The sequence below is a fragment of the Myodes glareolus genome, chromosome 12 (assembly GCF_982192425.1).
Source record: "Myodes glareolus chromosome 12, mMyoGla1.1, whole genome shotgun sequence".
NCBI lineage: Eukaryota > Metazoa > Chordata > Mammalia > Rodentia > Cricetidae > Myodes > Myodes glareolus.
Window position 1 is genome coordinate 80236115 of NC_142037.1, and position 13941 is coordinate 80250055.

General features: G+C 41.0%; 1 protein-coding gene and 1 long non-coding RNA gene across 3 annotated transcripts in view; one reads left to right on the top strand and one right to left on the bottom strand.

Moving 5' to 3' along the window:
• The window catches only part of Uggt2 (UDP-glucose glycoprotein glucosyltransferase 2), a 111140-nt gene extending 100417 nt beyond the window's left edge, over window positions 1-10723 (bottom strand). The window contains exons 1-5 of one of the 2 annotated variants that reach the window (XM_048421942.3): window positions 10535-10723; window positions 5930-6012; window positions 3978-4108; window positions 3412-3524; window positions 2135-2309 (exon numbers count right to left, since the gene is read on the bottom strand). In XM_048421942.3, the coding sequence (XP_048277899.3) occupies window positions 2135-2309; window positions 3412-3524; window positions 3978-4108; window positions 5930-6012; window positions 10535-10686 (654 nt within the window). In that variant the 5' untranslated portion in view covers window positions 10687-10723. Of the gene's footprint in view, window positions 1-2134; window positions 2310-3411; window positions 3525-3977; window positions 4109-5929; window positions 6013-10534 lie in introns of those variants that run through there. The other variant, XM_087912309.1, reaches the window with a different exon arrangement.
• Window positions 10724-10830: 107 nt separating this feature from the next.
• LOC125392170 (uncharacterized) lies at window positions 10831-13602 on the top strand. Its single transcript, XR_007229417.3, has 3 exons — window positions 10831-11024; window positions 11725-12453; window positions 13179-13602. It is a non-coding gene; the product is annotated as an uncharacterized LOC125392170 (long non-coding RNA).
• The last annotated feature ends 339 nt before the right edge of the window (window positions 13603-13941 follow it).

The window sequence follows — 13941 nt, forward strand, 5'->3', positions numbered from 1 at the left end:
AAAAGAAGCTACTTTGGCCTGTGGCAGGGCAGAACAGAATGAAGTGGGGAAACTAAATGGAATGCTGGGAGAAAGAAGGCAGAGTCAGAGAGAAGCCATGTAGCCTCCGAAGGAGACAGACACACCCGGGAACCTTACCAGTAAACCATGAAACTCACAGTAAAATACAAAATAATGGAAATGGATTAATTTAAGATATCAAAGCTAGCTTGCAATATGCTTAAGAGATTGGCCAAGCAGTGTTGTAATTAATATAGTTTCTGTGTGATTATTTCAGGTCTGGGTGGCCGGGGAACGAACAAGCAGTCTCTGCCTACAGGAAACCCCAGGAGTATACCACCCCTTTACTCTATTGTTCTTCCCTAACATTTTTATTAGCCTTAAGATTAAGCTTATCAGCAGAGTGCCTATCTCTTGGCCTGTTTTACTTCCAAATAGTAATATGTATGAATAACCTTCTTAAAACTGTTGCTCACACTAAAATTTAATTTTCTAGTATCTTAGGAACACTGCAGTTAGATATAGCATATAGAAAGTGAGTTATTTATAATTACACTAATATGAAAATTTAAAAATGTTCTAAAAAGTTTTCAATTTCATATAGTTACCCCCAAACAAAACTGTAGCTGGTAGCTTAGAATATTGAAGTCATAAGGCCACATATCTTGTCAGAGTTCATAAAGGAAATGCAATTCCGTATAACCAATGTCTATTAGAGGTACTAAAAAGTTATTGTCTCCTGGATAATAAAAGAAAAATGTTTATTAAATTTGTATTTGTATTACTTTCTCATTTGTAGCTTGGATTTATGAACTGAAGAGCTAATAGGCCAAGAGGGCTAAAACAAATCTTCTTATTTCTATGTTTTCCCCACAAAAAAAGGCATCTGCTCAAAAGGAAGCATGAGAAGTCTATTTTCATTAAAAACATGCGTTGATGATTAAATTTGTATCATAGTACTGTGAGTGTATACGATGTCACTCATTAACTAGAAGGCCATAATTTAATGGTACAAAGTATCCTCATAGTTACTATGATCCTATAGAAGTATATTTTTGGTTATATTATCCGAAGAATATTTAAGACAGATCCTCAAAAGACATGCACATCTTATGACAGCCATATTAGCATGGTGAACATAAATAAGATAAATATGTACTTTTATCTTCTGCATCCATTTCTTTGAATGTGGCTCTTATCTCTGGTCTGCTCCACCGAGTATAGAATTACACCCCAGTGTGTTACTGCCATTGATGAATATACATCTATTCTGGCAGAGAAAGGAAATGCCCACTCCAGTCCTATCTTTGATCCTCCTTTATCTTCACGTTTTTACTGAAACACTTTATTATCATCTAACATAATATTCTATTGGTTATTCACCTCCTGCCACTACAATGTAGGTTTCTGAAAAAGGCACTGTGACTACATTACTGCCTTGTAAATAGTACTTGACAGAGGCACATGAAGAATTAATGACTGAAACATATTAATATTTATAAAACATATATACTCAATGAAACTATGCTTTTGCTATATATTTTTAATCTTCATGTGGACTATTAAAATATCTATATTCTAGTTTACCAAAAAATGTAAGATTATTTAACAAGATTTCCTCATTACTAGTAAATAGCTTTGGTTTAACTAAACTCAAAGAATAAAATCTTTAAAGTTACGAATAGTGAGGAGCACGGAAAGCACACGTTAGTAATATATGGTGATGGCCTCTGTACGCAGCTGCTCCCTGAGACACGGAGGAAACGGCTGGGGCAGCTCAGGCTCTGCTCATTTCTCCCTAAAATATGATGTTCTAAAATGCTTTACATCAACTTAGACCAATTCTTACAACTATGTAAATGTTTATAGCAGTAACAAAGAAAAAGATCTACATACAGAAACCTACGGGCTAAAGAAACAGGCGTGCACAGAGAAGTAAGCTCTAATGAAGATAAAGCAGGAGCCACAGACACTGGAGCAGAACGCGCACTGCTGAAGCAGGAAGATCAGACCCCAAAGCAATGAAGAAAATTGACAAACCTTTAGTCTGGGCCAGAACAGAATAGCATGACACAAATTACTAATATTGGTAAACAAACAAACCAAAAAACCAGTAACAACACAAAGCATGTACCTTAATATAGTGGCGGAGAACATACAGAATTTTACCATTTTTAGATTTCTTAGACAATACTCTGTGAAATTCAGCAAATTCTCTTGTCCCAATTTCTGCATAGAGAATAATCACTGGTAAGTTCTCATTGCCTGTGGGAAACTTATGATCTCTTTCAAATAGGTAAGGTCTGGGTCTAAAACGGAAACAATACAGACTTTCAAAAGCAGTGAGAGTCAACAGCGTATCATGATATTTCATACTTTCTTCTATCAAAGAACTCATAATGCACATAACTACAGAAATAGGAAAATATCAATAGAAAAAAAAGAAATTTGTTTTATCCAAAATGAACTATTAAAAATATTTTACTTTCCACTAAGGTTCATTGTCAATAAAATAACAAAATTTTAATTATAATTTTAATCAATTAAAATTTATTTAATTAAAGCAAAAATTTCACTATAGTTCATATTCCCTGAAAACAGTTTCCAAATATTTAAAAGACTGTAATGTAGACCTCCATCAAAATCAGTGTTTAACACCAAGAACTATGAATGAGATCCTTAGGGAAGGCTCAGGAGGGAGAGGAGGCCTGCAGATCTGTCTGCACCACCTGTGCATACAGATTCTGACAGTTCATTTTCAGACACTGGCCTGGCTAGTCACAGTTTCTAGTAAATTATACCTTTACTGTAAAGTTAGTTACTATCATTTACTTCACCCTTTCAGTTTCTGAGGCACTGACCAGTTAAATATTTAGGATACAGTAACAAAAAAAGCAGATAAAATAAGACTAGGTGAAAAAAATGCTCAGATTCCTTAGAAAGCAATTACTGCTTTAGGCCACTATTTTGGTAAAGTTTTCCTTACACAGAAATCCAGACATACGCACAGCATTTGATACATGTGCAAGGTGTGAGCAAGGAAGGAGGGGTGGGTGGCAGATTCGTTCTCACACATCTCTAGTTAAAAACATTCCTAGTGTCCTCAAGATTACTTACAAAATGGGTTTTTTTAATCTTTAAAAAAGGGCTTCAAAAGATAAAAAGCTTCATGCAGATATCTTTGAATATCTTAGAGTATTAAAATTTCTATTCCAGCCGGGCCTTTAATCCCAGCACTTGGGAGGCAGAGGCAGGCGGATCTCTGTGAGTTCGAGGCCAGCCTGGTCTACAAGAGGTAGTTCCAGGACAGGCACCAAAAAACTACAGAGAAAAACCTGTCTCAAAAAAAAAGAAAAAAATTCTACTCCAATTCTCTTCTGCACTGAGCACTTCTCTATTGTATTGCTTTACCTGGACACAGCCTTATTCAGCAGCTTCTTAATCTCACGAATTTTGCAGGTGTGCTTCCCATGCACAACCACAAATGCACCACATTCGTCTGGTGGGGGCTCAGCAGCAGCAACCTGCAAGGCAAATGCAATGCTGTCACAGTAGCTCGTCATGAGAACACCATCTTACATCCTGTTCTTCAGCTAACACAACTCATCTTTTACTATCAAGTTACTGTTCTAATTAATGTAAAATATTTTCTGTGAGTAGAATTGAAGAAATATTTAATAAAATCAACTTTATCCTAGAAGACATGTGCATGCAAGATTTTGAAAAATTCTATAAAAATTTTAGTATAAGTAATTTTCCTGGCACTGTATTTTCATGCTTTCCTTACTCCAAATCAACAATATTTCTTTTTTTTTTTTTCAATTAGAGTCAATGACAGCAATGGTGATAAAATCATCAACAGGTTATGGAATGAAATATACATTTGTAGAACACATTGAGTCAATGATATTCACTTTAAATAGTTCAACATATACCGTGGTAGTTACCCTCATTATGCATTTCTTGGGTGTTTTTACCTGTTGGCACATCTGAATAGTCGGGGAGTATGCCCTTAGAGAGAAAGCAAACTTCAAGAGGTTGATGTGTATATTGTCTAAAAACTGTCCTGCTTTCTTTAGGATTAGGTTGTAGTAAGAATAATCTGATTCTACAAAGAGAAAAACATGTTAGCATTTTACATTCAGCATACTGGCATATCCCACCTATAGTGCTAATTGAATTAATGTCAAATTATCATATTTTAAGTTTGGGTAAACTGCTAAAGAAATAATTATTTTGTCCATTTCAGTATTTCCTGAGAAATCAGAAGAATGATTTGGTTAAAATAATCTTGCCCTTAAAATCTATTTGGGATCTTAAAGAAAGTCTTGGCAGTCCGGTGCCAAGATTCTCTTCAGGGTTCAGGTTACAACAAGCAGAAAAGCCTTTCTCCTCTGGCTACCTGAGGGCAAACAAACAAACTTTCTCACGCGTGCCCTTCCGGGTCAGTCTCTCTATTGCTCTACTTGTGTTCTCATTCTCCTGTCCTCTGACCTCTCCTAGCTCCTCCTCCTCTAGCCTCAAAGCTCTTCTTCACAGGAGCCTTGAAACGATGAAATTACAAGACTTACCTCTCATTGGTCAAAAGCACATCCCTAGTGTAAACCATAGGGACCCAAGCCATTTACCATGGCAGCACAAGGATCAAAGGTTATAGGAGTGAGACTGACCAGAGGTGGGGGTACAGAGCCCAGTGAGAGAAGCTTTGAGACATAGTCTCCTTGTAAGCAGACTGGCAAGCAAAGAATTGGTATGCTTTTCTTAGTAACCTTGGTTGGACGTCTGCAGCTGACCTTGTGCATAGCTCTAAGGTTTTAAACTTATGATCTGTTTACAAAAAGCCTTTGGTCTGGTGTGAACTTACTCTGAGGTGAAAGTGAGATGATTGTGTGCAGTTAGTCTGAACAAAAGAACAAGGCAAACTTTAAGTGTCTACAGTCCTCATGGGACAGAGAGATCTAGTTTGAAGCACATCCTAATATATATCCTATATATTAAAATTATACAGCCAAATGAAAAGTCATCTTTCTGACCACCCACAGATACATGTATCCATAAGACTGAGATGCTTTGCTTGCTTGCTTGCTCTTTCTTTTCTTTCTCTTTCTTCTTTCTTCCATCCTTCTTTCCTTCTTCCCTTCCTTCCTTTCTTCTTTACCTCCTTTACTCCTTTCTTTCTTTCTCTTTTCTTTTGTTCTTCCTTTTTTTCTTTTCCTCCCCCTCCTGCTTCCTCCCTCCTTCCTTTCATTTCTCCCCCTTTTCCCTCCCTTCCTTCTTCCCCTTTTTGAGACAGGGTCTCACTTATGTAGCCTTGGTTGACTTGAATTTTCTATGTCAACTAGTCTGGCCTCATCCACCATGCCCAGAACCAGCTTGCTTTCATTTACACCCCAGGATAACCTGTCTGAGGCTGGAACAACCCAGAATGGGCTGGGCACTTACTGAGAAAATGCATCACAGGCTCACCCACAGGTTAATCTGAGTTGGGACTTTTTTTTTCAGTTAAGGTTCCCTCTGTACAAACGACTCTAGCTGGGTCAAGCTGATGGAACGACAGGCAGCACAGCTTCCATTAAATCATCTAATCAGCTTTAGAGAGGGTTTTTCTTTCTTTGAGACAAGGTCTTATGCAGCCCAGGTTGACATCTGACCCAGTTTATTACAGAATGGCCTTGACTTTCTCATCCCTCTGCACCATAAATGATGGGCTAGCAAGAGCGCACCATCAAGGCTGCTTCTTTGGCAATGCTGGTGATCCATGCCTGCTATGCGCCAACTCTACCAACAGAACTACAAACCCAACCTTCAAATTTAACATCCAGAATTACTAATGCAATTTGCACTTATATTTAACTATTACCACTTAAAATATATCTAATGCATGCATGTAAGTATAAATTTTATATGCTAAAATGTGCACATCACTTACCTGTTTGTTTATAAACTGCTAATTCTCTCACTGTCTCCACAAACTGCCAAAACCGTTCATTGCTTTCTTCTGCCATAAACTCACTGTTAAAAAATGATCCATGAATAAATAAAAACAAAATTAGTTTAAATACTATAAATTACACTGTAGAACAAAATAACATTTTATTACAAAACCTCCAAAACTAATGCTAAATTACTGAGATCTATTTGTGTAACATAATATGAAAATAAATTGACCTTCTCTCCTGAGGTAATTATATATGCATATATATACAATTATGCTAAAAAGACTACACTGTGTATTACTTTTGGCTTTTCCTTATTGACAACTTAGAATTTGTAATTTGTTTTTCACTCTTCATGAAATACCCCTAAGATAACAAAAATAAGAGCATTAAAGGTAAATAAATGAACAAATCACCCATTGTTCATCAGCAGATGTGTACCATAAATACTCCATAGAAGTAATATACAGGACCTTACTGCTGAAGAAACAAAAGACTTTGACCATTGACATGGAGAAATCAAACTGCAGGCTGTTTAGGGAGAAAACTCATCAAAGCCTTAACCACAGGTGACCTCTGCACATGCAATGACAAGCAGTCTGGAAAAGTGTGCCCATTGTTTCAACAGTGGCGTGAACATTAGGGGGCTAATAAACAATTTTCTGCCTGGATTTAAGGCCCACTCCAGAGGAGGAAACTCATGCCTGATACTATAGACCTTGCAGAGGACTTAGAACTTATTATAGGCCCTAGGGAGAAGCTAGCACCGCTTTACTAAATGGACACCGTATCAAACAGCCTTCTAACATTTCCTTCACACTGATTCTCATCAGTTCAGCGCTGTGCTTCTCTGTGAGGGGAAGTTAATGCAATGACTGAACGCTGGTCAGAGTATAAAGAGTGAGCGTCTGCGGGTGCTCATCCTTGATGGACTATATCATTACCGCTTCCCTAAACATCCAGGGAACACTGAAATGGGTGGAAAATAGGAAGAGCCAGAGGCAGAGGAGCCCTGCTGCGAAACTGACTTCTGGACACAAGACCTCTGAACTCAAACTCACAGTCGCTGTGGCTGCCTCTGCCTGTATAAAACCTCTACAACATCAAGCTGGTTCACTTTCCAACATGGACAGAAACGGGACTCACAGGCCCCAGCCCAAGCTGAGAAGCTATTGGCAGGTAACTGGTGGCTTCAGCAGTGGGGAGAGCCAGTTGCATTCAAGGGCATGGCTCCTGGGAGGCTGCCCAAGCTCAGGGGGATGGCGGACACACATGCACATGTCAGTGGCATGTAATTCTTACAAGTGCTCTATGTTTCCTCAGAGGAGAGGACATGGGTGGGGACTCCAGGAGAATTTAGGGGAGCAACAGGGGGTAGATACAATCAAAATTCATTTTTCAGACATGTGAAATTATCAAAGGATAGCATATATAGAAATAAAAACCAAGTAGTTCAAAAGCCAAAATAGTAAATTTAACTGTCTATTTACATAGATAATATTACTTAAAACAAAAATCCTAATACAAAAATGAACAGGAAATTGTTATACTGTACAAGGTCTTTGGGCTTAAAGTCCAAATAATCTCCAACTTTTTAAGAAAAAAGGTCAAGGTCTTTTAAGACCTTTCGGAGATAATGAAGTATTATTTAGTCTAGCATAGAAGAGCACACAAACCACCTTAAAATGTCCATCTTGATGAGTTAAAAATAAAAAACAAGATTTAAAAGTTGAAGCAATACTCACTAGGATATGACACAAACCTGGGATAGCACAGAATTTTAGATAAAGACCAGCATCTGGGGCTCAGTGACCTTGACAAGGTGTAAAGCGAGGCACACCTTGAGTATACCTGAGGCTATAAGCAGGTCATTGTCTAGGTTTTGGAATATTTGCCTATGCAAAATTCTTACTTTGGGGAAGAGACGAAAGTCTAATTTTGTAATTCATTTGTTTTATATACACATAACTTGAAGATAATGTCATACAATATTTTTTAATTCACTTGCATTTTGATTCTGTCCCATAAGGTCAGGTGTAGAATTTTCCACATCAGAGTAATGTTGACATCAATTTGAGGGTTTAGACCATTTAGAATTCAGGATTTGGGATGCTCAACATGCACTGTGTAGTCATAGGTAAAAGTATGACCTGTTAGTAAGACAGGACTTGATTATTCTTGCTTCTCTGAGCACAGGACTGCTCTAGGAACTTGGGTGGATCTAGAGTTGCCATCTTTCTATATCAGTTTCACTTGAAATGAACGAACAGGTCCAGGGATCACCTGCCTCTACTCAGCCAACAGTTAACTCAGCTGTCAGCCTGACCCTTGGCCATCTCTCTAGAACAATTCAGTTCCTGATTTTCACTTCCTTTCCAATACAAACAGGCTGCAAAATTCCAGACAGCAAAGTGTTTCTCTCCTTGTTCTGCAACATGCCTAGCAAAGAGCAATGAGGTAACATCTTGACTACGGCTTGAAAGTTTTCTCAGGTAAGTTTGATTTCTGCCCAAGTTTATTGCTTCCGAGGTGGTGTTCACAAGCAGTTGAACCTAAATTACCCAGTGCTGTCAGTATATGACTAGACTCATCGTTTTTCTTGCTTTCAATAATGCATTCCTTTTGAACCCTTTCCAGAACTACTTTTAATATTCATATTTTATCAATATCTTGTTCAAGATTATTATTCTCTAAAGTAACAGCATCTGGTTCTACCACACCCTTGAGTCCTCATCAGAATCACCACTATTATTTGGGGAGTCTCTTCAAGATTGTATGGTCCTTTTCTACATTTCTCAAAATTCTCCTAACCCAGCTCCACAGCTCCTTCTTAACAGTTTGGGGTTCTTGTTGCATTGAGATCCCATTTTTTTTTTTTGGTACCAAACTATTTTTTTATTACTCTTATAATAAACTGCCAAAAACAAAGTGGGTTCAAACACTACAGACTTACTCTCTCATGACTCTAGAGGCCAGAAGTCCTATATCAAGCTCCTGGCAGGGTAGCCCTGCTTTGGAAGGCTCTGAATAGACTCCTTGCCTCTGGGAGTTTAGTGGCTCGAGCTGCTCTGTGAATTGAGGCTGTTTAACCCAATCAACAACTCAGTCTTTGCATGGCCTTCTCCTGAAGTATTTTTATCTGTGTCTTCTGACATTGGACTTGGGGCCCACCAAAATAATTAAAAATGCCCCACTATTCTCACTTAGACTTGCAAAGACTTTTGACCTAAACAAAGTGTCATTTACATATTTTGGGGGGTGTGGTTAGGATGTGGACATACATTTGTAGGAATCTCATTCAACACAAGAACCAAGGGTGGCAAATTTGACCCAGACTACCCTGTGAAGGGCTTTAAGGAACATTCTATCTGAAATTTGCAAAAAATAAAAAAGCAGATGATGCAACTAACAGTTCAAAAAAAGAAATTTGGCGGCTGGGAACTAAGTGTGCGACCAAGCCCAGGTACTGCTAGGAGACACTATGGACTAGAGGAAGCTTTAATAATTTATTCAATAAAAATTGTTGCTAAGCAGCTAAATAGAAGGTAATACAGTGTGATGGGGTTTCGTTTTTAGAACCATGGGATGCTGCTTTATAAACACTTCAACAGTTACAAAACTTTATGCCCAATACAAAGGAAAAAAAACTGAGATAGTTTCCCTTTTATAGCCTCAGGCTGGCCACACACTCATGAATTTATAACCCTTCTGCTCTGCATGGATTACAAAGGTTTGCCACCGCAAGCCACAAGAGGCAGCATTTCTGCTTCTGTTCACAGGAATTTGAAAGTGTAAAATCCAGTAAAGATGTCTGCTTTCTGCTAGGTAACTACACAGAATGAGTAACAAATCCCCTTGGATGATGTGAGTGTGTGTGGTGGTGGGGGGTTATCGCTGAAAAGCTGCCTCACCACCCCACCGCAAACTTGGGAATGAGACGAGTCAAAAGTTTAAGGAGAAAACTAGGAGCTTCAAACACAATCTGCTAACCAGAACTTTGCAGAGAGCTTGCATTAAACTGTGCCTTCCTTCTTCCACGTCGGTAGGACACGCAGGGACACGAGTGGAGACAGAAAAGTTTTAAAAATCACGAGCGGGTGGGGCAAGTGAGTGGCAGAGGTGACTGCCCTGATCAGTGATGCTCCAGGTGCCTGGGGACACCTAGGGAGGGAGCAAGAAGCCACCTGACCAAAGATGCCGAGGGACGTCGGATCTGAGGGTACACTAGGTTCGAGGGGGGTCCTAGGGTCAAAGGAGACGCTGAATCTGCGGGGACTCAGTGCGAGCCGCCGGGACAGTGGGGGCGCGCAGTCCCGGAGGACTTTAGACCTGCGGGGACTGAGGCACCGGTGCAGAGTGGACGCGCAACCCCGGAGGACAGTAGATAAAAGGGGACGCACGGGCGGGAGGGGAAGACACATCCTAGTGACCTCGGGGCCTGAGTGGACCCCAAATTTGGGGGCACCCTGGTCCCGGGGACGCGGAATCGGTATAGTCCCTTGCCGAAGGGGGATGTCTATGGAGGTGCTAGGGTCCCTCCGCTCGTCGCCATTCCCCGGTTTCGGCGCTCGGCTGGGCCCAGGCCCCAGGGCACCCACCTGGCCTCCAGCAGCAGCGGGGTCTCAGGCCACTTGGCAGTCAAGTGTGCGGTGACCGCCTTGGACGCGGCCGCCGGGCTGGCGCCGAGGAGGGCGAGCCACAACGCGACGGAGCGCAGGAACAGCCCCTCTGAGACTCTGGCCCGCGCCATGGCGCGCCCAGGGAAGCGCGAGCTGCCACGCTACAATCCGCGGCTCCTGGTGCGCCGCGCCCCACTTCCGGTGGGGGGAGCCGCAGTCCGTTACTTGGCCGGTCACCACCGTGCGCATGCGTGGCCGGCGAGGCCCAGGGGGCTCGGCGCGGGGAGACCCCGTGGGCCGATGCCGAAGCTCGGAAGGGTCCCCAGAGGGGTCTCGGGGTTCTGGGATTGAAGGCCTGGGACACTGGGCGCGATGCCCGTCCGCCCAGAACAATCCGCCCAGCCAGCCGGAGCTGCCCCAGTCCAGCTAGTCAAGGACCCCTGGGCTGATACACCTCGTAAGGGTGGAGGTATTGAGGGCAACCTTCCCAGTTAGGATCACCCTGGGGGTGCGTGGGAGTGAGATAAGGTCTCCAAAATAACGTCTAAGGCCCTAGGCACTTAGACGTGCCTATTAGTGTGCAATGTTGGAGAGCTGTGGTAGGCCAGTGGATGTCAGGCTTTCCCTGCTTGCTGGCTAGACCTAGCTTCATACTTAGCATTCAGACCGAGGTCTCCTGTGGGTATCAGAACCCGCATCTCAGTCCTGCCAAGTCGCTTTCCGAGCTGGATACAAAAGTGTGTTCCTTACTCGCAGCCCCTTGGAAGGCCCAGGTGATTCCTGTGTACTACAAGATTAAGCGGTGCTGCTTCAAAAGATTACTGCTGATCAGAAAAACACCGCTAAAGAATAGGCGTGACATGAAAGAAGAGGGAAGCACGGAGCCCTTGCTCTCCATCCGCGTACACCCTCTATGGGTATACCTCACCTGTTCCAGATGCTGACTCTCTCTGTCTCTCTCTGTCTCCGCCCCCCCCCCAGAGAGACAGAGAGAGAGAGAGACAGACAGACAGACAGACAGACAGACAGACACAGATGAGAGCGTTCCTTTTATCCTTGTGTTTAGTTTTCCTTAGAAGGCCTAGTTCTGATTAATGCCCAGGTAAGTCTCACTTCCAGAGTGGATTCTTCTTGCTGATTTTTCTTCCTGTGACCTCTTCATTCTGTAGCCTCCGCAGACCTCTTCAGCAGTTGGATGTCATCGTTGGATTTTCACTTTAGGGTCTGAACACAGTCTGTTCATATTTCCCGAGCTGCATACAGTATCTTTCTCCAAGAATTCACGCCTCGCTCCTTTCTGGCACAACTTATGTTGAGGGTCAGTCAGTACTGAAAAGACCTTGGTAGGACCTTGTAGTCCTGGGTAGGTAGACAGAAAGCCAAGGCCAGTGAACTACAATTCTAGCCATAGACCTAGAGAAAAGGTATATTGTGCATCTTTGATGTGTATTTGCTTTAGTTCTTCATTTTTGGGTGAAATTGTGGGTTAGAAGGCAATGAAGTGTTGACAGGAAGAGCCTTGCATGCCAGCACATCTCAGACAATGCCAATCGCTGCTCGGAAAACCCGACTTGCGGTGTAAGTCACATGCAGAATTTCATTAAAGGACACTAATAAAACCTGTCAGCATGGATTCCTGTTGAATTCGGAGATGCGGGCTTGCTGCTTCATTCTTTGGAGAAGATGGAATTCACTTACTATTGACCATTCATTTATACAACTACACATCTTATTTCGTATGGTGTTTTCTCAGCAACGGAAGTGATTTAGAAGACTTCCTCACCGCAGTCACCACAGGTTCAATTTCAGAGAGAAGAGGAAGAGCCTTGGGTGACCTTCAAGGTTCCTTCTCTATGTAATTACCTGTGGGGTAGGAGAAGAACCACAAAGCATTTTAGGTCAGTAAAATAGCCAGGGATTCTAAAATGTGTAAATTATAAAATTTGATCAATAGGTTGTAAGAATCAATAGCCCCTTGGTACAGGTTGGCCATGAACTGCGCACACTTCGAGGCATAATTATACTTGAGCATTTTCTTTTTTTAGAAAAATGCAATTCAAAGTTAGTCACTTCAGGGTACTATGAATGAAAAATTCATGATAGCAGTTTTCATTATATGTGGAAGAAGTGATTAATGAGTTCTTTATAATAAGAAACGTGTTTCATGGAATAAATCATCATGAATTCCTCTTAAGGTGCAGAGTGGGCTTCGTGCATTCCGTGATTATAATGGTGCTGGGTGAGAATAAAGTTAGATAATAAGAATCTTAATCTTCTGAACCTAAATGAAGTCTCAAAGTTTAAATGAAGTTTTAAAATGCTCTGTTTTGTTTTTTAGATATCCTTTGTTGTAAAGTAGACCCTATTCTTATGTTTTAATTGGAATATTTTAAATATACAAAGCATTCTTAGACTTTATTCCAGTTGGGAAGGATTCATAAACTTAAAGAATTTGTCATATCTCCTCTCTAGGCAAGATTATGTCAAAATCATAAGCAAATGAATAATGGTTTAGAGTTTTTAATTTAAGGATTAGCAAGTCCAATTTTATGATTTCCCACATTTTATTTAAAATAAGTTGCAAATGTCTAACTCCAACTTTTTGTTTGTTTCTGAACCCCAGGTATTGAATCCAGAGCTCTGTGTCTCCCAAGCCTGTATTTTACTACTGAGCTACCAAACCTCTTACTTGGCATTCCTGACAGCTTGTGTGCAGGCTTGCGCATTCCGCTCCCTGCAGTGGCTTTAAAACAGCAAGCCGTGGATATGAGCCATAGTCATTTTGTTGATATGAGAACCTGAAACTTGGTGTTAGACAACTACCTTCTATGCTTACACACATAACTACTGAAACCAAAGTGTTGATATTGATGGCAAACAACATGTAAGGTAATATTGGTCATTTTAACCACTTTTAAGAACATAGATTTTACAGTATTGAGTGCCTGCACACTGTCACGCAGCTGCTATCAAGAGCTTCTCATGCTGAAACGTTCATTATCCTTCCCTCAACCTCTCACTCTACTTTCTGCTTCTGTTAATTTGACACCTGTAGATCATGACATGAATAAAATCATGCAATATTTTTGACTGGTTTATTTTAGCATGTTCTAGCATGTTTCGGATTCCCTTCATCTTCAGGGCTGAACAATCCTCTGCTATCGTACTGTTGCACTTTGTTGATTCATTCTTCTGTGAAAGCTTGAGTTTCTTCCACAGTTTAGTACTTGATAACCCTGGTCTGGATTTGAGTATAGGAATATCTCTTCAAGATTCTGCCTTCAAAGTGTTTCGGATCTCCACCTTGCAGTGGGATTGCTGGATTTTCCATCATTCTATGATTAGTTCCTCGAGGAATTGCCATACTGTTTTCTTTAGTGGTTGAA